Here is a 25,874-nt window from a genome sequence, read left to right on the forward strand (position 1 = left end):
GCTGACTTGCTGTGTGACTGTGAATACACAGCTCAGCCTCTCTGAGTCTCAGCTGCATCCCCATGAATTCAGCACATTTGTGCTGAGAATCCAAGCCCTAGCGTCACAGGCAGGAGGCGGCTTGTCCAAGGGCACAGGCAGCTGGCAGAGCTTAGGTCTCCTGTAAGCCCGTGCCTGTTGGCTGCCCCCATCCCTGCAGCGATCACTGCAGAAGAACAGAGAGGAAGTGCCTGGTCAGACAGGAGCAGACCTGAGTGGCTGAGAACAGGAAGTGGGGCAGGCAGGAGAGAAGGATCTAGGGGTTCTCAACTCCAGGCCCTGCAGAGGTGGGTACGTTTCCATAACTGGACTGGTTTCTTGATCTCACCCAATTCTTTGAAGAGATCCTTTTTTGACATAAGTGGTATAGGAGAGTTCTTGTTGCTTGCCATCAGCCACCTCTGGTTCAGAGGAGAAAGGAAAATTGGGTGGGTGGGGTCAGCTACCTGATTGATCTCCGAGGACAGCACCCAGTTGTCCTTGGCCACGAGCATCCTCAGGGAGGAGACGTTATTGTAGCTCAGGTATACCTGGAGGAGCACACAGGTGCTACCACTACCATGCCCCCTTCCTCCAAGGCCCCTGAGCCGAGGCCAAGGGTGTGCCAAAGAGGAACCTGGACCATGAATGGGGGGCATGGGGGGCAGTGCTGAGGAAAGAGTCCTGGACTTTGGGAAGGGAGGTCCAGTCCTGGGCTTGGCTAGACCCACTGTGTGACCCTGGACAAGCTGCTCTGCCTCTCAAGGTCTCCGCTTCCACCTGCCAAATATGGACACAGGCAAGCTCTTTGCTAACGGTAGCAACCATGAGGTGTGTCATTCATATTCTGTTCTCCCCGGCCTTCCCCCAAACCCGTTCTGACAGGCAGGGAAGGGTGGGGGCCCCAGTGGGTCTGAAGACTGTTCCCTTGGAGCAGAGGGCCTTACCTGGTTGCTAGGGTCCCAGGGGACGGAGAGGGGCACCTCTGTCTGCTTACAGGACACAATGTACTTCCTGGGAAGGAGGGAAGATGACAACCTGGGTCCCCTGGACGTCCAGCACTTTCCACAGACTCTACTGCAGGCCTACTGTGTGCTAGGCCCTGTGCTGAGCCTGACAGAGGGGGAGACTCCTGTCTGTCTAGGGAGGCTGGATGGTCACACAGGACACAGCAGCTGAGAGCACACCAGCTCGGCTCCTACACCAGGGAAAACTCGGAGGCGGGAGCAAGCCAGCAAGGAAGGGTGTGGCGTCTAAGGCTCGGTCCCCACACCCCACATCCTGGCTGACTGACCTCACCCTAATGCTGCTGTGTCCTCATCTGTGAAATGGGATCAGCAGTCACCCCTGCCTCAGGGGTCATCACAAGGAGAATAGTGCCTGGCACACAGTAGATGCTCAGTAAATGCTATAGATGCACGCTTTCTTATTAACAACAGCTTGTGATCCCTGGTGTGCTTATAGCCTCCAAAGTCCGTAAATGCTTTCACAGCAGAGTGAGACACACCTGGATTGATTGACTGATTGATTGATTGATTGATTGATTGATTGATTGATTTTGAGACGGAGTCTTGCTCTGTTGCCCAGGCTGGAGTGCAATGGCACAATCTCGGCTCACTACAACCTCCACCTCCTGGTTCAAGCGATTATCTTATCTCAGCCTCAGCCTCCTGACTATAGGTGCACTGGGACTACATGCGCCCACCACCATGCCCAGCTAATTTTTGTATTTTTAGTAGACACGGGGTTTTGCCATGTTGGCCAGGCTGGTCTCGAACTCCTGACCTCAGAGGATCTGCCTGCCTCAGCCTCCCAAAGTGGCTGTACCTCTTGAACAACTGCATCTCCTCTCTGAATGTTTCTTCATCTGCCAAGTGGGCATCAGAATCAATGGGAAGAACACAGGATTTAAAATCGGCAGGTTCAAATTCTGACTCTGCTGATGCTATTTGTGTGTCCCTGGGCAAGCCACCTAACCCCTCTGTCCCCAGCATCCTCGCCTGTACAACAGGCCAGAAGATAGCTGTGTAATGAGACCGAAACGAGAGGATGAAAAGGGCCTGGCCCAGGGCCCAGCGCACAGGCAGCTCTGAAGAAAAGCGAGCACCCTGGGGTCAGTGGAGCGTTCTGCCCACTACTCAGCCCCTGCTCACCTGTCTAGGCGGATCTTCTTTCTGGCACTGGCCTCTCGGTACCGCCGCTCGCCATCCTGGGGAAGAAGTCGGGATAGGCTGTGCTGTGAGAGGAGTAACCAGCTACCCCAACCCTCTGTCCTGTCCCCTCTCCATCCCCCAGGGCCCAAGGAGATCCTGCAGCCCTAACGTGGAGTTCAGGTGTCACTGGGGCAGCTGGAATCAAAACCTCCTGGCCAGGAAAGTGGGAAACTAAGCTGTAGCCCCAGCTCCCCTCAAACTCTGATTCTCCTGGGAACACCATCTCCCCTGGCCAGACCTCAGTTTCCTCCTCTGTAAAATGGGGATCCTTACAGGCCCCTTACAATGGTAATGACAGTCCACATTTATTGAGCACTTGCTACACACCAGCCACTCTTTTCAAGGCCTTTCCATGCGGAATTGCACCAAATCCCTAAAACAACCCTCCGAGGCTGGGGCTAGTGCTGTGTCCATTCTACAGAGGAGGAACCTGAGACAACGAAGGGTGAGGGCTTGCCAAGGCCACAGGGGTAAGGGCCGAGGCCAGGATCAGCACCCCAGTGGCCTGCCTCAAGCCCACCCTCTTTACCACCACATCTAACGCCCCCCAGTCCCAAGCACGACACAGAAAATGCCTGGGAAGCGGCTGTGGCTGTGACCCCCAGCTCCCGATCCCGAGGCTCTGCCCAACTCCACAGCTCACACTAGGCTCTGGAAGGCAGGGGACCTCCCCCGAGGGAGGGAGCGGCCTCTCCAAGGCCTGGCCCACAGGAGGCACAGGGAGCATTTTGTTAGAGAGGACCTTTGCACCAGGCTCCTGACTGTCTTCCCGTGCCCCTTGCGTCGCTTTCACCATCCTCCTAACCGCTCCCAGGACGCAGCCAGGCATGGAGTCAGTACTGCATCTATCGCCCCACAGTCCTGTGAGGCAGGGACTGCAGACGCACCCATTTTACACATGGGGACTGAAAGCTCAAGGGGACATCACTTGAATGTGGTAGAGGCGAGGTTCCAACCCACATCTGACTCCAAAGCCAGTACTCTCCCAACCCTGTGGCTCATGACAGTCCATTAATCCCCAACCTCGAGCCAGACCCACACATATTCCAAGTTCTGTCAGGCAGAACAAGCCCGCCCTGCACAAGGGGCATCCCGGGGCTCACAGCCAGGACACTCAGAGCTGGCCGTGCCCCAGCACAGGGGTAGGGTGGGCCCCTCACGCCTCTAGGCTGCAGGGGGCTGGCAGGCAGAGAGGGAGGGGAGGGGAGCTGCTGGTGGGGCAGGGCGCTGGTCCCACTTACCCCGGGCTGGGGCCGAATCCAAGGCAGCAGCTGGGGCTGGTCATCTGCGTCCAGGACCACAAAGGTCATAAAGGCACTGTTGATGTGGCGCCGGTGGGTCTCAGCCTGCTGGCGATAGGCCTCCACACATACGCCCACCTCCATGCTGAGGGGAAAGAGTGCGGCTTCCAACCTGGACAGACCTTCCCATGGGCCATGCCTCCTCCCCAACACACACACTCACACACACACATACACACACATGCATGCACACACATACACACACATGCATGCACACACACGCATGCACACACATACTCACACACGTATGCACACACACTCCTGCAGTTCTTCCAGCAACCTGGATCAGAGTCCCAATGACAGGATACCTGGGACCACACCCTCCACTAATGTTTACAGAGCACCTCCTGTGTGTGTCCAGCCCTGTGAGGATGCGGGAGTGAATAAACCCATCTAGTCCATGCCTCGTGGGCTAACGGCCAGGGGAGGAGGCAACCAACAAGAAAGCAAAGGTATAAATATGCCATCATAAACCGCGAAGGGGCATGAGGACATAAACCAGGAGGTGGAGGTGCACGGCCTAATTAGAAAATGTTCATCATGTGCATATTTACAAGTGCTGTGGCAGCCTGGCTTCCAACAGCTCAGTTGCTGCTATTCATGTGTATCTTACCATCTTTATTTCTTTATTCCTTTATTTGTTTTTTGAGACAGTCTCATTCTGTCACCCAGGCTGGGGTGCAGTGGCACAATCTCGGCTCACTGAAACCTCTGCCTCCTGGGTTCAAGGGATTCTTGTGCCTCAGCCTCCCAAGTAGCTGGGATTACAGGTGTGTGCCACCACATGTGGCTCATTTTTTGTTTATTTAATAGAGACGGGGTTTCGCCATGTTGGCCAGGCTAGTCTTGAACTCTGAGCCTCAAGTGATCTGCCTGCCTCGGCCTCCTAAAGTGCTGGGATTACAGGCATGAGTCACTGCACCCAGTCACTTACCATCTTTATTAATTATAAAATAGCCACCACCATTCCCCCTCACTTGGGAAGTTCTATAATTGCAGAATGTGGACATTATATAGATGGGGAAACCAAGGCCTAGAACTGGGCAATAATTTTTCCAAGGATTCCAGATTCCTGGAATCTGCTAAAAACCAGGCTTCACAGCTCCTACGAAAGGGCTTTTCCCCTGCACCACGGCAGAATGTGTGAAGTCAGACTGCAAATAACAACAGTAATAGTAAGAGCAGCCACAATGGCTGATCTTTACTGGACATTTTCTCTGGCATTCTACTAGCAACAGCTCATTGAATCCTCATAACTCTGAGGTCATTGTGATGAGCCCCATTTTATAGGTGAAAGAACCAAGACTCAGGGGGGTTAAGTTGCTTCCCAAGGTCACAGAGCCAGTAAGAGGTGGAGCCAAACTCGAACCCGGCAGCCTGGCTCTGATCCCTCACTTTTAATGATTAAATAATGATCTCTGAAATTCTCAAAAAATTTACTTATTTAAAGTCAGTTTTCATGGGAGTAGGTATCAGAATTCATCGCAAAGGCAACGACTCTGTAGACTAATTGTTTTAGGAAATGTGTGGGAAAGGGTTTGATAAACAACCAAACACTGGCAAGAAGTGGCCCTGTGATCTGAGCATATAGCGGTCCAGGCCTGGAGCCAGGAGCCAAGGAGAGGGACAGAGACACTGATGGGAGACAGTGGGAGACAGGGGCTAGGGGATCCCACAGGAGGGGTCCCTGACCCAGCCAGGGATAGGCAGGACTGGGAGCCAGGGAAGGCTTCCAAGAAGGGAACATCAAAGCTGAATTTCAGAGACAGTGAAGGAACCCAGGAGCCGGGCGAGGATTTAGACCCTGTCTGCAGGCCAAAGGGCTCCTGGACGGTTTGCAGTAGGGTCCTTTCTAGGGTCAGAAAGAGCCCTCAGCCCCGAATGGCCCTGGCCGCGCCCATCCCAGACCCTCACCTATGTTTGAAGGCATTGTTCACGATGGCTTTGAGCACCAGACGGTCGCCGACCTGGGACGGGCCTCGGAAGTGGAACATCTCAATGGCCTTCAGCGTAGGGTGGGCACGGCAGAGCCGACTGAGGAGGTTTGGAGGGGGAGACAGAAGGAATGCCCTCAGTGCTTTAGCCACTAGTTTGGGCCAGGTTTTTTTTTTTTTTTTTTTGAGACGGCGTTTCACTCTTATTGCCCAGGCTGGAGTGCAATGGCATAGTATCGGCTCACTGTAACGTCTGCCTCTTAGGTTCAAGCAATTCTCCTGCCTCAGCCTCCTGAGTAGCTGGGATTACAGGCGTCCACCACCATGTCCGGCTAATTTTTTGTATTTTTAGTAGAGACGGGGTTTCACCATGTTGGCCAGGATGGTTGCAAACTCCTGACCTCAGGTGATCTACCCACCTTGGCTTCCCAAAGTGCTGGGATTACAGGCATGAGCCACTGCACCCGGCCTTTTTTTTTTTTTTTTTGAGACAGGGTTTCATTCTGTTGCCCAGGCTGGAATGCATTGGTGCATCTTGGCTCACTCTAACCTCCACCTTCCGGGTTCAAGCAACTCTCCCATCTCAGCCTCCCAAGTAACTGAGACTACAGGCACACACCACCACACCTGGCTAATTTTTGTATTTTTAGTAGAGATGAGGTTTTACCTCGTTGCCAACCTGGTCTTGAACTCCTGACCTCAAGTGGCCTCGGCTTCCCAAAGTGCTGGGATTACAGGCATGAGCCACCACACTAGGCCAGCTTGGGCCGGCCTTCTACCCTAGTCCCATCCCCAGACCCAGCCTGGAACTACACATTCTGATCCACCTACTGCCACCCAAACCAGTGGCAGTTCTGCTCAGAGGCACAGAACTGAAGTCTCATTTCATAGCTTAGAATACTGAGGTCTATGCATGGTGGGAAAGGAGCCAAGTTTGAGGAGACAGAAGAAAGCCGGGTTTGGGGTAAACCCCTTTCCCATTTTCCTTCCAACTTTTACACCTTGGTAGCTGCTGTTCCTACTATCTAGAAGCCCTCCCCTAACCCAAAGCTACTTGGCATTCAAGGCCCAGCTGAAGTGTTCTTCCTCCAGGCAGCCTTCCCTGACCATCAGCCTCTTACCCTCCTCTGGGATCTTCCTGCACTTATAGCCAAGGCTGCCCAAAAGAGCATTGCTTATGCACTGTCTCCCACAGGTTAAACTGGAAGAGGGGCCATCGAAGCCAGGCTCTAAAGAATAAGGAGGAATCCGCCTGGCTGGGAAGGGCATGGGTTGGGAAGGGCACTCCTGGTAAAGGGAACAGCAAAAGCAAAGTCATGGAGGTGTGAGAGTGTCAATTAGTGAAGGTCAGTTACCATAACTATAAAAAACACCCTGATATTTAGGGTAGAACAAGCCCCAGACAGGCACAGAGGTTATAGGAGAGAAAACAATTTTCACCCCTTGGAGGAAGGGAACAGTGAGAGATGGCTTTATGGAGGAAGTGGGCAGGATATTAGCAGACAAAGAAGAGTAGGGGAAACACAGCAGGAGCCTACACCAGGGGCAAAGGCAGGGGCTGGGAAAGTGGAGGATGGCAACACAGAGCAGCAAATGGCTTGATGTGAAGGGAACATAGATACTAGAAGGAGTACAGGTAGGGCCAGATCAAGGGGAGGATCTAGTGCCAGGCCAAGAGAGCTGTTGTTTCCCACGTAAAAGATGAGAGCTTTTTGAGTAGAACAAGAAATAGTCAGTTCACAAAAATTCTTTATCTGATTTGGAACAGCCAAGCTTCTGAAGCCTTGAATGCCAACCCTAAGCTGGGGTTTCCCCTCCAGAGGGAGGTGGCCAAGGGGAGGAGGAGGAGAAAGGAGGGGAGGCAGAGGCAGTACATTCTGCCCTCACCTGGCTGCAATGGTGGCCACATTCTCCATCCAGGCCATGATCTGGCCCCCAAAGGTGTTGCCCTGGTGATTGGCATGGGGAGGCAGGACCAGCTCCACGCTCTCCACACGAGTCTTCTCGGCCGGCACCATGTGGCTGCAGTCTCTGCTCTCCAGATCTGACCAGGGATGGGGTGAGGGAGGGAAGCGGGGAGGTGAGAACATTCCCAAGGGCAGCCCCTCCCCACAGGCAGCCCGGAGACCCCCACCACTCCACCCCACTCAGGTTCTTTTATTTATTCGGCACCAAGTGCACATGAGGCAGAGGGTGGCCCTGGGTGAGAGATGAGCCCATTCAGTGCCGTGGACCCATCACCAGCTCTGAGACAAGACAGCTGGTCTGAGTCTCAGCTCCACTCCAGACTGCCTGCATGGCAGTGGGCAAATCGAGTAATCCCTCTGAGCCTCAGTTGCCTCATTTGTAAAGGCAGATGTGAACGCTGACCCAACAGGACTGTGTGAAGATGAAATGTTATTGTTGTCACAAAGTGCTTGACTCAAGGCCAGTCGTAATAGCTCATGCCTGTAATCCCAGCACTTTGGGAGGCCAAGGCGGGTAGATCACTTGAGGCCAGGAGTTCGAGACCAGCCTGGCCAACATGGCGAAACTCTGTCTCTACTAAAACACAAAAAAATTAGCTGGGCATAGTGGCAGGCGCCTATAATCCCAGCTACTCTGGAGGCTGGGCCATGAGAATCACTTGAACCTGGGAGGCAGAGGTTGCAGTGAGCCGAGATCACACCACTACATTCCAGCCTGGGTGACAGAGTGAGATTCTGTCTCAAAAAATAATAATAATCACAAAGTGCTTGGCTCCAGTAAATATGCTCTCAAAAAGGACAGGTTTTCCCCGCCCTCTGCCCTGGTATCCTTGGCAGCAACGGCATTAGGATATCCTTAGTAGGAGAGGCCAGGCAGTGAATGGGGCCTTGGGCTTCAGGGCAGCAGATGCTGGCATGCTCCACCAAATCCAAGGTGGTGTCATTTGTCTCCCATCTCCCATGGAGAGATTTCTTCAGGGAGGGTCCATCAAAGAGCTGGCATTGCCCTTGGCTTGGCTTGCAGACTCTCAGAGATGCCACAGACAGGGTCAGGGCAGACAGGAGGGGAAGTTGAGGGTGGCCTGAGCCAAGGTCTGGAGACAGGACGGGGAGGGTATTCACAGGGCAATGGGGCCTGTGGCTTAGCAGTGGGTCAAGAGACAGTACCCAGTGAAGCTGAGTGGCCAGCCAGAAGGCCCAGTGCCAGGCAAAGGCACTTGAGCTGATTCTTAGGTGGGAGGGCTGTTAGGACAGAAGATATTTAGGAAGGCTGCAAGGGGATGGATGGATCAAGGGGGACTTGATGACTGTAGGAAGAGCTGGGCCTCCCCAGCTCCAGCCTCCAAGCCCAGCATAACCAGGGCACGTGGAACTCAGGGCACAGCTTGCTGCTTCCACTGGGCTTTGCAAGTTCTGCCTGCTCTCTCCCCACTCCGAGGAGATTTTCTCCTAAAGTCGCCTGCTTTTGGTTTCAAGGAAGACCCAAATTTGAACATTCTGGAGATGAGTAAACAAGTCCAAGGTCTCCCCTCTGGGCCTTTGCCCAGGTTGTGCCCTCTGTCAAGAACCCTTCCTTATATCCCACCTGTCAAAATCCCACCCAATCCAAAGTAGATCTTTCTGTACTGGTATAGAACAACCCCCAAGATATATTTCTAAGGGGAACTACAAGATACAGAACAGTATGTACTGAATGCCCCTTTTCAGGGGCTAAATAATACATGCTATGCTTAGATATGCAGGGAATACTTCTGGAAAGATACCCTAAAATGGGTAATAGTAGTTGCTTCTGGGGAGAGGACCTAGATTCTGGGATAGAAAGGAGTCTTGCTTTTTATTTTATATCTTTATATACACACACATATACATAAGCATATATATATGCTTTTTACGTATGTTTTTTATATGCTTTTTATTTTATTTTATTTTATTTTTTGAGACAGAGTTTTGCTCTTTTTGCCCAGGCTGGAGTGCAATGGCACAATCTCGGCTCATTGCAACCTCCACCTCCCAGGTTCAAGCGATTCTCCTGCCTCAGCCTCCCAAGTAGCTGGGATTACAGGTGCCTGCCACCACACCCAGCTAATTTTGTATTTTTAGTAGAGACGGGGTTTCACCATGTTGGCCAGGCTGGTCTTGAACTCCTGACCTCAGGCAACCCACCCACTTCGGCCTCCCAAAGTGCTGGGATTACAGGCATAAGCCATTGCGCCCGGCCTATATATGCTTTTTTTATAGATGCATATACATAAGCATATATATATGCTTTTTTAAAAATCCTACAGAGTCTTCAAGGTGTAGCTCGATACTATCTTCCCAAACACCTTGGCTTCTGGAGACCCAAATGTGTTTTGTGGACAAAAAAGGGATTTCCACATGACCTAACTGCAGCTTCATGGTTCCTGGGAGCTGGTAGAGAGGCCCAAACACTCCCTTTCCCTAGAGGAGACCTCGGGACCAAGAGGGCTAGAGAGGCCCAGGGCCACCAGTGGGTGGAAGTCCCCGGAGCCTCCCTTCCTGCCTCTGCCCAGTGGGGGCCCGGGGCAGAGAGGCCATGCAGGACTCCAGCTACCCTCCCCATGCACGGCTGGCAGCTGCTCACCGTCCTGAATGGCGCAGTTGGCCAGGAGATCCTTGATGGTGTCCGCATAGACAAGGCGCATGCGCCGGCGCTCGGCCGCCACACTGTGCTCCATCTTCTCCTCCTCTGTCCGTGGCGTGATCTGCTTCAGCTTCACCTGTCGGCCAGGGGACAGGGTGGGGGATACTCAGGGCAAGTCTCCTGAAATAGCACAAGGGCCTGTCCCCAGCACCATCCCATGCCCAAGGCTAGCACACGGCAGGCCTGGGCTGCTGCTCAGTTCCAAGGCTTCCTGCCTCCACGATGACCTGACACATATTCATCCTCTAGCTCCCACCTAGGTCCCTTCCTTGGGCAAAGGCTCAGAGGATAGGGAGTGTCACTGTAGGACATGCAGAATGGTGAGACCAGAAGAATCTTTGCTGGAGAAGCACAGGGAGAGGTGGGGGAAAGGAGTAGGGAGGTGGCTGGGGGTCCGAATGCAATGGGGGGTGGGCCTTCCTCTGGGAGCTGTGGATTCCTGCTGTGTCCCTCCCCATCCCCTCTGCCAACCCCCAACCTCACCACCCTGATCCAGACTTGCCATGGCAGGTGCCCAGGTCACTGAGCAGCGTCCAGCAGCCAGGTGCACCCAGTTACCTTAGTGATCTCTCGGTGGGCCACGAAGGTGGCCAAGGCCTTGCACACATTCCACTGCTTCTCAGAGCACAGGTCCTCCGAGGCCACCTGGATGCCCACCTGGAGAGGAACAGTAAGGGCGAAGGAATGAGGGACAACATTGCACTCACCAGCGAGAAGGCCCGCAGCTCCGCCAGACAGCAAGTCCCAGCCCAGCCCAGGCCTCCGGAGTTTCTGCACCACCTACCAGGTCTGGGAGGCCAGAGATCTGAGGTAGGTTTTGACTCTGCCCTTGGGTCCCCAGGAAACCTTGGGCAAAACACTTCCCTTCTCTGGGACTCAGTTTCCTCATCTACAAGGTAGGAGTGATCAGACCTACCCTTGTGGGATTGTTGAGAGGATTAAAATGAGACTATGTCTACAACAGGGCTTACTATAGGTAGAATGTTGGCTACATTTAAAGGATAGGCCAGTCTCAATGGCCTGTCATCCTAGAATTTTGGGAGGCTGCAGTGGAAGGATCACTTGAGGCCAGGAGTTCAAAACAAGCCAGGGCAACACAGTGAGACTCCTGTCTCTGAAAAAAAAAAAAAAAAGAAAAAAACACACACACACACACACACACAAATTAGCTGGGTGTGGTGGCGCATGTCTGTAGTCCCAGCTACTCAGGAGGCTGAGGCAGGAATATTGCTAAAGCCCAGGAGTTCGAGGTTACAGCGAGCTATGATTGCACCACTGCACTCCAGCTTGGGTGACAGAGTAAGACCTCATCTCAAAAAAATAATAAAAATAAAAATAAAAGATCAAGAACAGGCACCTGGGAGTACCTGAGCATTTATGGGGTACCCAGAGGCATACTCAGGACTACGTCACCCAGCCTCAGTGCTCCGTCAGGAACCACGGGCCCAGCTGGTGAAGTTGCCTGGGCCTGAAGTCTATAGGCAGGAAATAGAGCCCTCCCCCGCAGCTCACAGAGCCCTGGGCATCACCAGCAGTCCATTAACTCGACAACCCTGCCACATAGGAATCACGTTCCCTTTTGCAGATGTGGAGACGGGCTGTGGGAGGCAAGCTCATGGGCCAACCCAGCACGCTCCTGCCCCAGCTCCTCCTCCAAAATCAGGTGCTCCTGCTGCCTTCCCTCCATTCCCACAAACACTAGGCTGCGGAGGCTGGATGTGAAGACTCAGGGGCCTGGAAGTCAAGTCACATGCTGGAATCTGTGTAGCTCAGTGACCTGGGACAAGTCCCTTCCCCTCCCGGGCCTCGATTTTCCTGTCTGTGTTACGGGATTTGGAACAGGAAGATCCTTGGGATTCCCCTTGCTCTGCCAATCATTACAGAACTCTGCTGTTCTAATCAGGGCCCTGCGAGGGTGAGTGGCCCTGGGCTGCAGGGAGAAGAATGGATAGAGGAGGTAGAGGACCCACCCACGCACCCACTCCCAAGCAGTGCCCACCCCACACACCTCCATGCTGGAGTTGAAGGCCCGGTTCACCTTGGCCTTGATATTCACCACTTGTCCAACACTGGGGAGAGGAAAGCAGGAGGTGAGCCTTCCAGAGGGGCCAGAGTGAGGAACAGGGGCCTCAGATACTTGCAGCGCCTCTCTTGTGGGGAGCTGGCAGGAGAACTTCATGGTTTGCAGGGCATATTCACATCTGCGATGTCACCAAGTCCTCAAAGCCAGCCAGCAAGATAGTGTCAGCACCCCATTTCACAGATGGGGAAGCTGAGGCAGAGAGAAGTAGCATGATTGCACTCATCTGCTCCCCCGTTCCCTACTCCCTATTGTCCAATTAATGCCTGTGCTTCTTTCTGCACTTGGCTCAGTGGTCCCCTCCTCAGGGGAGCCCTCCCTGCCCTGCAGTGGCCCACCCACCAACAGAGGCCCTGCAGAGGCCCACCCACCAACAGAGGCCCTGCAGAGGCCCACCCTGCAGCACTCTCCTGGCAGACTGACCTCTGTCCCCCACAATTCTTTTTTTTTTTTTTTTTTTTTTTTTTGAGACGGAGTCTTGCTCTGTCGCCCAGGCTGGAGTGCAGTGGCCGGATCTCAGCTCACTGCAAGCTCCGCCTCCCGGGTTTACGCCATTCTCCTGCCTCAGCCTCCTGAGTAGCTGGGACTACAGGCGCCCGCCACCTCGCCCGGCTAGTTTTTTGTATTTTTTAGTAGAGATGGGGTTTCACCGTGTTAGCCAGGATGGTCTCGATCTCCTGACCTCGTGATCCACCCGTCTCGGCCTCCCAAAGTGCTGGGATTACAGGCTTGAGCCACCGCGCCCGGCCAAGTCCCCCACAATTCTTAAGCTCTACTAGGGTAAGGGCCATGTGTTTTGCTCCCCATTGACTCTCCAAGGCCTAGCACATGGCACAGGGTAGGTGTCCCATAAAGGGTAGCTGACTGAATTAACGCATTCCACATGTACTGAATGTCTAGTGAGGGCAAGATGCTATAAACAAAGGGCGGGGAGAGAAATGGAAACATTTAAAGAATGCCTGCTAGGTGCCAGGCACTGTGCACTGCCCCATTGGAGCCTCAGAATAAGCTTGGCAGGTAGGTTTAGGAGAAACTGAGCATTAGAGAGGTGAAGTCATTTGCCCAAGGTCACCAAGCTAAAAACTGGCAGCACCAGGCTTCCAGACTGACTCTGTTGACTGCACCAGCCCCACTCTTTCCAGTTGCAACCTGTCCTTCTAGAATGATCCCCACATCCAAATGAATCCCCAGGCGAGCCTCCTAGCCTGGGCCGTGCCTCATGGAGGCGGCAGAGGGTGCCCAGCTGATGGACTGTGGGGAGGAGGGGCAGGAGGCTAAAGGCTGGCCCCATTCAATGGTTGTGTGATCTCCAGCAGGTCCTTTCACTTTCAAGGTTCGTCAGCCTTGGCTCATGAACATGGAGAGTGCCATGCCGACTTCTTTCTCAAATGACAGTCTCCTGGCCAAGTCTAGGAATGGTCCATTCCAAGGGGCCTGCTGGTCAAGGGGCCACCATGAACGCAGTGGGAATGGCCACACAGGCCTGCGTTCCAGTCAAGCTCCACCTTGACCATCACACTACAGAGCTGTGTGAACTTGGGTGAGTCACTTTGCCTCTCTGAGTCCCTTTCCTCCTGTGTAAAGTACTGCCTGTGGTTCTGAGGGTCAAGTGAGAGACAGTGGGACTCAGCCAAGCACCAGGCCTGGCCTACAGCAGGAGCTCAATAAATACCACAAGCTCACATTTGCCAGACATTTGTTGATATGATTCCTGTTCATTTTTTTAGTAACACTAATGATCACGGAGGGGAAGGTCATTTTTAGGAGATCTATGCTGACATAGTGACAGATGAAGCATCACGATGTCTGCATCTCACTTTCAAATCATTTAGCAGAGAGAGAGAGAGAAAGTGTATATATATTACATCTGTAATCCCAGCACTTAGGGAGGCCAAGGCAGGCAGATCACCTGAGTTCAGATGTTCGAGACCAGCCTAGCCAACATGATGAAACTCTACTAAAACTATAAAAATAAATGAATAAATAAATAAGCCAAGCATGGTAGGGCACACCTGTAATTCCAGCTACTTGGGAGGCTGAGTCACAAGAATCGCTTGAACCCAGGAGGCAGAGGTTGCCATGAGTCAAGATTGCACCACTGCATTCCAGCCTGGGTGACGGAGTGAGACTTTGTCTCTTAACAAGAAAAAAAGTATATGTATTTATTTATTTGTCCATACATAGATAAAGCAAATTTAGAAAAATGTTAATTATTGGGTCTCAGTGGTGGTGATCATTGTACTATTCAACTTTTCTATATGTTTGAAAGCTTTCATGATCAAACATTAGGGCAAAAAATTTCTGTGGTCCCCCAAATAAAAATAAAAGTCTATTTTCTCTGGTGCTGAGAGGAATTTGTGATTTTTCCTCCTCTCCCTCCTTCTCTCTCTACCTTCCCCCAAAGTCAACCAGACACCCATCTAGGTTGCTAAGCTCCTCCTCCTTCCTGACTGCCCTCTGTCCCCACAGCTCAGGCCCAAATCGTATCCCTCCCCAGGGCCACTGCCCAGCCTCCTCAGGGGCCCCGGAGTTCCCAGACACCCCTCCAGGTGTTCTTCACAATGCAGACAAGCAACCCCCTATAAACAAATCTGACCTCCATCAAGACCTTCCCTAGGACCAATTTACTCTTAGGAGACAGAGGAACATGTTAATTGTACCACAGAAATTCAAACAGAAAACCCAGATGATGAAGGACTCTAGAGGTCAAATGGCCAGCTTTCCTCAACAAATACATTTTGAGAGAGAGACGGAGCGTGCCAGAGAGCTGGTGGAGGATTGGTGGGTATCTATAGAGTTTTTTGGTTTTTTGGGGTTTTTTTTGAGACAGAGTCTCACTCTGTCGCCCAGGCTGGAGTGCAGTGGCACTATCTCAGCTCACTGCAAGCTCTGCCTCCCAGGTTCATGCCATTCTCCTGTCTTAGCCTCCCGAGGAGCTGGGACTACAGGCGCCCGCCACCATGCCTGGCAAATTTTTTGTATTTTTAGTAGAGATGGAGTTTCACCATGTTAGCCAGGATGGTCTCGATCTCCTGATCTCATGATCCGCCGGCCTCGGCCTCCCTATAGAGTTTTTTTAAGAAGCAACCAATTACAATTATTTGCATCTTGACTTGAATAAAAAAATAACTGCAGGCTGGGTGTGGTGGCTCATGCCTGTTATCTTAATACTTTAGAAGGCAGAGGTGGGAGAATCACTTGAAGTTAGGAATTTGAGACCAGCCTGATCAACATAGTGAGACCAACACCACGTCTCTACAAAAACAAAATAATAATAACAAAATAAAATTTAATTAGCCAGGTATGGTGCCACATGCCTGTAGTCCCGGCTACTAGGGAGGCTAAGGTGGAAGGATCGCTTAAGCCCAGAAGTTCAGGGCCACATTGAGCTATGATGGTGCCACTGCATCCTAGCCTGGGCAACAGAGCAATGCTCCATCTTGAAAAAATAAATAACTGCAAAGCAAACAAAATAATAACAAATTCATGAGACAGTTTGGGCATTTGAACACTGACTAGTGATGTTGGTGAAAATTATTGTTAATTTTTTAGATGTGGTAATGATGTTAATGTTAAGGTTTTGTTTAAAAAGAATCCCTCTCTCAAAAAAAAAAAAAAGAGGGCCAGGTATGGTGGCTCACACCTGTAATCCCATCACTTTGGGAGGCCAAGGTAAGCAGATCACCTGAGGTCAGGAATTCAAGGCCAGCCTGACCAATATGGTGAAACCACATCTCTAATAAAAATACAAAAATTAGCCCAGCTTGGTGGCGGGCACCAGTAATCCCACCTACTCGGTACACTCAGACAGAATTGCTTGAACCTGGAGGCAGAGGTTGCAGTGAGCCAAAATTGCGCCACTGCACTCCAGCCTGGGTGACAGAGCAAGACTCCATCTCAAAAAATAAATAAATAAATAAATATAAAAAGAGTTCTTAGCCCTTAGAGATACATTTGGAAATATTTTTAAGTGGCAAAAGCAGAAACAAAGAAACAAAAAAACTTCTTAATCTTTCCTCAGGTGTGTCCAGGCCTTCCCTGGCCACCAACCATGCTCCAGGCCCCTCCTCAGCTTGTCCTTCTTCCCGGCATCCTCTCTGGCTTTCCCTTCCACCCACAGCCTCCTCCGCCCAGATTCACCTTCACTCCGCTGTGCCCTGCAGCAGGTCCAGCCATCGTGCATGTACCCCTAGCCCTCTCTATTCCTTGCTCCCCTAAGTAAAAGAACTTGTGCTGGCTACGGGAACCTGGAGCTGGCCCAGACACAGCTCCACTGGCTTCAAAGTATCACTATGTACAGAGCTGACAGTACTGAAGCCAGCTCAAATGCCTCCTCCAGGAAGTCCCCCCTTGACTACCCTCAGTGCCACAACACCTACCCCCAGACATATAGGAAATACAGCCCACTGGTTAAGAGCAAGGGCTCTGGGGCCATACTGCCTATCCTGGGTCCTCCATTAGATGTACCACCTTCAACAAGGTACTTCGTTTCTCTGTGCCTCAGTTTCCTCATCTGTAAAATGAGGATACTAATAGCTTTGACCACATAGTATTGTTTTGAGGATCAAATAAGTTAATATATTTTAAAAGGTATCAAAATAATGTATCAGTATTGGTGCAGTAATTGTGACAAAGGTACCCTACAAATGTAAGATGTGAATCATGGGGCACCTGGGTGTGGGGTATATGGGAACTCTCTGTACTATCTTTATTTTTATTTTTTTATTTAGCCTGAGATGGGGTCTCACTGTGTTACCCAAGTTGGAGTGCAGTGGTGTGATCTTGGCTCATTGCAACCTCTACATCCCAGGCTCAAGTGATCCTCCCACCTCAGCCTCCCAAGTAGCTGGGACCACAGGTGTATATCACCATGCCCAGCTAATTTTTGGTAGAGACAGGGTTTTTGCCATGTTGCCCAGCTGGTCTCAAACTCCTGAGCTCAAGTAATCTGCCTGTCTCAGCCTCCCAAAGTTCTCGGATTACGGGCACAAGCCACTGCACCCGGCCTGGTACTATCTTTAGAGATACAATGTTTTCATGAATTTAGAACTATTCTAAAATAAAAGGTATTACAAAGAAGGCCAGGCAGGGTGGCTCACGCCTGTAATCCCAGCACGTTGGGAGTCCAAGGCAAGCAGATCACTTGAGGTCAGGAGTTCGAGACCAGCTTAGCCAACATGGTGAAACCATGTCTCTCCTAAAAATACAAAACTTAGCTGGGTGTGGTGTCACACACCTGTAATCCCAGCTACTCAAGAGGCTGAGGCAGGAGAATCACTTGAACCCGGGAGGTGGAGGTTGCAGTGAGCCAAGATCACATCATTGCACTCCAGCTTGGGCAACAGAGCAAGACTCTGTCTCAACAACGAAAAAAAATTACAAAGCAGAGCCCTTTTTTTTTGAGACAGAGGCTCGCTCGCTCGCCCTCTCGCCCAAGCTGGCAGGCTGGAGTGCAGTGGTGTGACCTCAGCTCACTGCAACCTCCACCTCCCAGATTCAAGCAATTCTCTGCCTCAGCTACTCGGATACAGGTGCCCACCACCAAACCCGGCTAGTTTTTGTATTTTCAGTAAAGATGGGGTTTCACCATGTTGGCCAGGCTGGTCTTGAACTCCTGACCTCGTGATCTACCTGCCTAGGCTTCCCAAAGTGCTGAGATTACAGGCGTGAGCCACCCCACCTGGCCCAGAGCCCATTATTGCACAGAACTTCTCACTGCGAATTGAATAACGTTCCTACATCTGCCTTCCCTGAAGATTGGGAGTTCCGGGGAAGAGGCTGTGCTCCAGCGGACTTTGCATGCCCAGTCTCAGCAAGGCCCCTGGTCCGGAAAAGGTGCTCATCTAATGTTAAGTGTGTGGTGAGGGAATGACTGACGACTGAATGAGTGAGTACAGAGACTGGCCAGTCTTCTTCCTTAATGGTGACACACTGAGCACCCAGTGAGTCCCAAATAAGCCCTTGGCACTTGACATCCTAGTAGTGCTAATGAGTTTAGGATCAGGTCCAGAGACAAGAGCTCTGTGTGTGGCCCTGCAGCCTGTCCTGAGCCAAGGGCTCAGCCTGCTCCTTGGATCCCAGAAGCAGGATCTATGGGCAAAGCTATGGGGAGGCAAAGCCCAGTGTGTGTGATGAATATTCTTCTATTCTGTACAGCCATAAAAAAAAAAAGAAAAGAAAAGGCCAGGTGCGGTGGCTCATGCCTGTAATCCCAGTGCTTTGGGAGGCCAGGGCGAGTGGATCACCTAAGGTCAGGAGATCGAGACCAGCCTGGCCAACATGGTGAAACCCCGACTCTACTAAAAATACAAAAAAATTAGCTGGGCCTTGTGGCAGGCACCTGTAATCCCAGCTACTCATGAGGCTGAGGCACAAGAATTGCTTAAACCTGGGAGGCAGAGATTGTAGTGAACCAAGATCATGTCATTGCATTCCAGCCTGGGTGACAGAGGGAGACTCCTTCTCCAAAAAAAAGAAAGAAAAAAGGCTACTTTGTTATTGAGGTACTGAGCTCCTCATCCCTGGAAGTATGTGAGCAGAGGTTGATGGCCCAAGCTTCTGGTTCAGACTTGGCCAACGCACCTTGTCTAGGGGCCTCCCTATAGCCCAATGACCAAGGACCCAAAGAGAATGCCCAAGCTCAAAAAGGCATTCACTGATTAAGTCTAACCCCTTCCATTTTGCAGATGAGAAAACTGAGGCCCAGAGAGAGAGATTGACTTCCCCAAAGTCACGCAGCACCCCACAATGCTATCTCGGCCACACCCTGGCTGAGGGAACACCCACCCACCCACCGCACTGAACAGCCGGTCAACTCCTAGCCCCCAGAAACATTGCAGAGGTGTTCATGCTTCCCCAGAGGCTGCCCCCATCTCATTTTCAGTCAGTTGAGTCAGGCTCCAGGCAGCACACAGGCTGACCAGGCAGGGAGTCAGGAGCACGGGCCCCAGGCTGATGGGAGAGAGACCAGAGGACCCTAACGCAGAGGGGCTACTTACCTAATGGTGTGCTCAAAATAGATGTCATCCATGGAAGCTGTGACACAGGGGCAGCCAGCGTGCCTCTCCGCTGGTGTCAGGAGAAGAAAGCCAGACATTAGTAGCCTCCCCCCACTACAGGCTTCTGCTCAGATGGTACCTCCTCAAGAGGCTTCTCCAGCCGCCCAAGTCAAGGCCACAACTCCCACCACATCCTGCCACCACCCTTCCTTACGCTCCCTCACCATGGACACCACCCTTGACCCTTTTCTGTATATCTGCTTTTCATGTCTATTTTCTCTTCCTCCCACTAGAGTGTAAATTACTTGAGGACGAGGATTTTTGCCTGTCTTGTTCATTGCAGTACCCCAGTCCTGGAACAGTGTCTGGCACATAGTATACACTCAGTAAGTAGCTGTTGAATGAGTGATCATGCCACACTGGCCTGCTTCTCAGCCTTCTGGAGCCCCCGTCCCTTCAACCACCTGTTCCCTGCCTGAGTCATTCTCACCCTCAGGACTCCACTCAGGTGCCTTAGCCCTTCAGGAATCCCTTCCCTGCCCCCAGGCCTGGGTCAGGGCCTCTGAAACAGTGCTGGGGGACAGTCAGGTCACGTGCCTGTCCCTCACCCCCACCCCACCAGGCTGTGAGCTCTGTGGGTTGGAGAACACCGGTGCAACAAAAGGAATGAAATGAAATGGGCTTGGTCTGGTGCACCTCAACTCAAGGGAAGGAGCGCCGCAAGGCAGGCAGTCATGGGCTTTGCTCAACAGCATCTCCGAGCCAATCTGAAGCAGCCATGTGAAAGGCCGCACTGTGTTGAGGCAGGGACTTAGGGCCTGGGACCAACACTCAGGGCTGAGGGGGTCTGAGTAAGAGAGAGGTGGGCTGTGCTGAGCGTCGAGACGTCGGAAAGGGCATTTCAGACAGATGGACCAGCATGAGCAAAGGCCAAGATGAGAAACAAGTGTGGCACTTAGGTGGACAGTGACCATCTCTGAAAGCACAGCCCCTGCTATGGGCCTGAGGGGCAGGTGGGGAGCCATGAGGAGCGCAGCCTCACCGGACAGGCAGGCCGTGGTGTCAATCCACTTGAGCAGCTGCCCGACACTCAGCTCGCCGCGTTGGTTGGTGTGGCAGGGCAGTACCAGCTGGCTCATCTGCACCTCCGTGGGGTTCCGGTATCCTTCGCCGTCTGCCATGGCACTGTCGTTCCCTGCACGTGAGGCTGACTTCCGGGATGTGCGACTGGAGAACACAGAGGCCAACCCCTGGGGGACAGATGGGGACAGAGAGGTCTGCTTGCTGCAAGGTCTCCCAGGTCTGTCCAGCCCTGAGAACTCAGGGTCTGGGGGAAAGAGAGTACCTAGAGCCACCTCCCACCAGACCCCAACGAGAGAGTGGTCACCACCCTGCAGCCCATGGTCTTGGATCCCAGGGAATCTGTGGATGCTGCTTCTGCCAAGTTTCCTTTTGGCCAAGAACTGCACATGAACACGGCCTTGCACCCGAGTGGGGCGGTGGAGACAAAACCATGCGGAGAAGTCAGTCCTCGTTTCAGCTCCTGGGCCAACTTTTTAAAGTGTTGCCTTAGATTTACCTTCGTTCTGGAAAGAGTCCCCTCTCGGTGCAGGGAGGCCTAGAGAGCTCCTTAGCGGTCAAGCCCAGGGAACTGTTCCTAATACAGTGTTTCAAGAAGCTGCTCTGATTTCATCCCCAAAGGGCTCCTTTCTTGGGCTCCCTCCATCTTCAGAGGCCATCAGGACAGCCTCTGTGGCCTGCTAATGTCTAGCACTTGGATCTATTGACGGGGAGGGCCGTGGGCAGTCACTGACCAGCTGTCTGATCCAGGGCTGGGTACAGCAGCTGCCAGCTGGAAAACTGGCTGAGAAAATTCTCCAACTCATGAATTAGAGCCGGGGTTTCTGCTTGGAGCCAGCATGTCTTACTCTGCAGGCAGAAGAGGTGGGGTGTGCCCATCAGTCCTTTGGAAGGGAGGAAGAGGGAAGGGGCTAGCAGCCTGCCATCCCTAAGTAGACCATGAACTCAAGAGCTGGGCACACCTGCGTGTGTGAGAAAAATGAGGAGGGACAGGCATATGGGTTCCGATTCTCATGGCCAATGCCAATTGTGTGGTGGTGATGACAGTTGCCACTAATGTTTATATAGCACTTAGGTGTCACATATTTTTACAAGCACTATATGTGTACTAATCCAATTTTATCCTCACAACAAACCTATGAGACAGATGCATTATTATCCTCATCCTACAGATGAGGAGCCCAAGTAAGTGACAAAGCTCAGCTGTGACCCCAGAGGTCTGCTGCAGTCTGAACTCCTACCCCCAATACTACACTGCTTGCAGGACCTCCTGGGGCTGAGATGAGGAGTCCAGGGCCTGGGCTTGACTGTACTGGCAAAGAGCACCATGGCCCAATGGCGAGCCTGCCACGGCTGCAGGATGATGGCCGTGGCAGCTCTTGCACCTGGTCTATACTCCATAGACAATTCCCACCGATGAGCCTCCCGTAGCTAATTCAATCAATTCCAAATGCACCGAGGTAGCTTGTTCAAGGTCACTGACCCCTACGTGGTAGAACCAGGATTTGAACCAGGCCTGCCTGACCCAGAACGGCTTATGGGTTCCCAGAAACACTGTTTATTCCCAAGAGCCCCTGGGCAGGAGGCTGGGCACCAAGGGGAGACAGGAGGGCAGCCATCCCAGGAGCTCTCAGCCTGGGTGGAGGCCTACAGGGTGCCAGGCTGCCTGGCTTACAGGCTCTCACAGGTAGCTGGAAGGCTGATGTGGTTCAAGCAGCAGGACCCGTCGCCATGGTAACCACTGCCAAGGCACTTCCTGCTTGGTGGTGCACTGGGGGACTGCATGGATACGGGTGGCTGGCTTTCCGGGTGTGGGAGCGGGTAGAGGGAGGAGGTAGGCAAGACTCCATTTGCCCACACTCTTCCCAAACCCCTCCCACAGTCAGGGGTACTGGGAAGAAATTCCAGAAAGAAGCCCTAGAGAGAGCTGAGGAAATGGGGAGACAATGCCCACTTGCAGAGGGCACCTGGGCAGACCAAAAGGGGCAGACTGCCTGGGGCAGACCACCTGGGGCAGACCGCCTAGGGTAGACTGCCTGGGGTTTTGGGCAGTCTGGACACACACACAGGGACGCCCACACACAATGTCCCCGCTTTACCAGCCTGGGCACGTCCACCTTTCTGAGTCCTCACAAGGATGAGAATGAGAACTACTGACCCATTTCACCAACAAGGGAACATGGACACAGCCCTGGACCAGCAGTCATGATGCCTGAGCTCTGGTCCTCTCTCTGCTTCTCACTTGGTCGACCCCTCCTCCCATGCGCTCCTGTTTCCTGTTCTGTGAATCAGGAGTCCTTACCTTTCTGTTGGACCCTATGCCATAGGAGCCAAGATCTGTGCCCTGCTCACTGGTTCATTCATTCACTTATTCATTCACCAAACACTTCCTCCGTACGGGGCCCTGGGCCAAACATGGAGAATACAACGACAAATTGGGCCTAGAGGGGCCTGGCACACAGGAGGACATTGTCAAAGGTTTGTGGAGGGACAACCAGAGACGGACTTGAGTTCAAATTCTAGCTGTGTCCCTCGGGTGCTGTGTGATTCTGAGCAGGGTCTCTCCCTTCCCAAGCTACATCTGTCACTCACCAGGTAGGACAGAGAATTGCTAGTCCCTAAGGTACCCCTGGTTCCAGGAGTCTGGGACCTAACTCAGCCTGGAATTTGCACACCCAGCTGAGATTCCCAGTGAGGAAGCTCTAGAACCCTGTCAGAATGGAAATACTGTGTGCGCCTCTGAGCAGGGCCCCTGAAGCACACTGAGAGACAAGCCTCGCAGTTGTTGTCCCCACCACTCCCCTCAAAGAGAGGGGTGCAGAAGCCCTGGGCTGGAGCACAGGCGGCAGAGACAGGGCAGCAGGTGGCCCCAGGCATAGCCTTTCAGACTCCACTCCTTCCTTGGGCTCCAAGGCAGTCTGCCCACATTAGGGCAGGCCAGGCCAGGCCTCTTAGTCCCAAGGTGGGCAGGCAGCCAGCCTGGGAGGCAGGGATGTGTGCAGCCCGGGCAAGGTTTGGCCAATGGGGCTCCAGAGCTGGGCCACTCCTCCCAGGGCCAGTCACAGGGAGAGCAGAGGCCCTGCATGGAGTCATGGCCTGGGAGGACAGGCAGGCTGAGCCAAGAGAGCTGCCAGGGTGGCGGGGGCTGAACTACTGCAAGGGTAGGAGGGCACCCAGAGGTCGGAGACACACCCTCTCAGACAGCAGCTGTGCCAAGTGCTGGCCCCAGGCCCTGGCAGACCTGGCCAGAGTTGATCATGCTAGACTAGGCCCCAGCTTGCCACACCATGGGCTCTGTGTCCCTCCTCCTGAGCCAGAGTCATGTCACAGACCTGCGGGGTCAGGGCAGGAGAGACCCCCTCACCCAATCCCTTCACAGCCTGGGGGACTAAGGCACAGAGGGAAAAGCTGGCCCAGGGCCACCCAGCTGTGGGGGGGCCAAGATAAGCCCCCCTGGGTCATGGCTCCTTCTAGGCAAGTTGACAACAGGCCCGCAGGCTACTGGGGCTGGAAACAGGCCCAAGGCTTCACCTTGGTATCCTCCCTCTGCCCAGTATCCAAGTCCCAATAATTCGACCTTAAACAGGCCTCTGGTCTAACTCCTTCCAGCCTCCACACAGCACCAGAGGGATCCTTCCAAAAAGCAAATCCAACTCAACAACTACTGCTTACTACGTCCTGCCTTTCGGGGAGACCTGGTCCTCATAACTCCACCCCATGGGACTTTGCTCTGCCCCTTAGGCGCACACAGACCTTTCTAAAGAGCAAGCCTCACCAGGTACTTCCCCTGCTCAAGACTCTTTGATGTCTCCCCACTGCTCTCAGGATCAAGAACCAGCCACTGTAGCTCCTGCCACTCACCCTAGCAGCCACTCTCTCAGCTCCAGACCATATGCATTTCCTGAGAGCACCACTCTCACTCCCGCTGTCTTCCCCCACCACGAAGGTGCCGCTTCCACCTAGAATCCCTTTATCTTCCCCGTCTGCTAAGTGAGCCCTTCCTCATGCTGCGTCTCTCTTCCCCAGGGAGAGTTACAATGCCCCTGCAGCCTCACCATCTCCATCACGGCACTGACCAAGCTGGGTAGTCACTGTCCTCATAGTTGCCACCCCCATCAGACAGATGCTTCCACAGGACAGGGACACAGGCCTGGCACAGAGTCAGAGCTAAATAAATGCCCATGGAAGACAGAAAGGAAAAGACTAATGGCCTGAGAGCTGAGACTCGCAGTGGGAGGAAAGTCTGAGGTGCAGAGAGGCCATAGGAACAGCAAAAAGGAGAAACAGAACGGCTGTGGTTCAGGTGATGGGAATGTCAGGGTAAAGGGTTCAGGTGATGTGAACACTGGGGCAAATGAGAGCAGGTGGGAAAATGCTCCACATACCCGGATGGGCAGAGACAGAGGGAGAGGGGCTTGGGGGCCAGGCCAAGAGGTCCCCAGAAACCATGGAAGACTCCTGGAGAAGGCATGGACTACAGTGATAAGCCGGCTGCGATCACAGTGACTGCAGGCTCCATCTGGAGCAACAGGCCTGGTGCAAAGGAGACCTACCTGCCCTGAAGGGGAGGAGCAGGCCTGGGTGACCTCTGGAGTAACCCACCATGACACAGGCTATGCACAGGCCTTGGGCATCAGCCTAGCTTGGGTTCAAGTCCAGTTCCACAACTAACTTGGATAACCTTGAGCAAGCTGCTCCACCTCTATGGGCCTCGGTTTCCTGTCTGTAAAAATTGGATTATTATACTCACTTCCAAGAATCATCATAGAGAGGAAATTAAACAACACCAAGTATATGAAGCTCCTAGCACACATATACCCTGTGGTTAACATGTATTGAGTGCTTACAATTAGCATTACAAAGCTGAGTCTGTGCTTCCTACAGACACACAGCTGGGAGGGACCCAAACATAGTTCAAAGTAGACTGTTGCCACAGTGCTTTCTACCCATGAGCTCACCAGAGCCTCACAGCAACCCTGTGCAGGGCAAAATTACGAGCTTGTTTGAGAGGTTCTGTGAGAATTCAAAAAGCCGGTGATTATGGAGCAGGGCTTCAAACCCAGGGTGCAAAACTGCAAAGCCCCTGTTCCTCCCACTCTCCCGCCCCTGCCTCTCACAAGGTACTAGAGGGCGGGCCCCAGGGGCGGGCAGGGAGAAGGGGCCTTGCACCCACCCCGGAGCTGTGGGCCAGGCCCCATGAAAGGCCCCATTGTCTGAACCAGGTCACTCTGAGCAGTGTGAGGGAGCTGACTAAATTCCATGCTCTGTCCCCACAAAGGTGGCCCCAGCCCCCTCCCCCTCCCCCAGCCTCTCAGAGAAACCGAAGGGCAGCCTCCTGGCGCTTTCCCCACCAGCAAGGCAGGAGTATGTGTCAACATTCCAAATCTCCTCTTTTGGCCTATTCTCTACCTTCGTCCCAAAAAAGGCTCTGAAGCAGCTTACACACACACCCGGGACACACACAGGATGCACGTGCACTAGGAACCAAAATGCAAACAAATAAAGTTAAGGAACCAAATAAGAGAGAAGAGGATTGTTATGAATCCAGATGCTGCCAAAGAGAGCTACATTGGCCTTGAGGTTCCCAGCAGACAAGGCAAAAAAGGGTAGTAGTGGTGGGC

General features: G+C 52.9%; 1 protein-coding gene across 15 annotated transcripts in view; it reads right to left on the bottom strand.

The window, feature by feature from the left end:
* ACOT11 (acyl-CoA thioesterase 11) overlaps positions 1 to 25,874 on the bottom strand; it is a 101,658-nt gene that overhangs the window by 40,700 nt on the left and 35,084 nt on the right. For 3 of the 15 annotated variants that reach the window (XM_074005949.1, XM_045370532.3, XM_005543275.5), the window contains exons 2-12: positions 20,216 to 20,423; positions 19,174 to 19,243; positions 12,104 to 12,164; positions 10,654 to 10,752; positions 10,036 to 10,171; positions 7,354 to 7,510; positions 5,447 to 5,566; positions 3,473 to 3,617; positions 2,172 to 2,227; positions 966 to 1,032; positions 486 to 569 (exon numbers count right to left, since the gene is read on the bottom strand). In XM_074005949.1, the coding sequence (XP_073862050.1) occupies positions 486 to 569; positions 966 to 1,032; positions 2,172 to 2,227; positions 3,473 to 3,617; positions 5,447 to 5,566; positions 7,354 to 7,510; positions 10,036 to 10,171; positions 10,654 to 10,752; positions 12,104 to 12,164; positions 19,174 to 19,243; positions 20,216 to 20,423 (1,203 nt within the window). Of the gene's footprint in view, positions 1 to 485; positions 799 to 965; positions 1,033 to 2,171; positions 2,228 to 3,472; positions 3,618 to 5,446; positions 5,567 to 7,353; positions 7,511 to 10,035; positions 10,172 to 10,653; positions 10,753 to 12,103; positions 12,368 to 19,173; positions 19,244 to 20,215; positions 20,424 to 25,874 lie in introns of all 15 variants that reach the window. The other 12 variants (XR_012419812.1, XR_012419814.1, XM_074005965.1 and 9 more) reach the window with 8 other exon arrangements.

The sequence above is a fragment of the Macaca fascicularis genome, chromosome 1 (genome assembly GCF_037993035.2).
Source record: "Macaca fascicularis isolate 582-1 chromosome 1, T2T-MFA8v1.1".
NCBI lineage: Eukaryota > Metazoa > Chordata > Mammalia > Primates > Cercopithecidae > Macaca > Macaca fascicularis.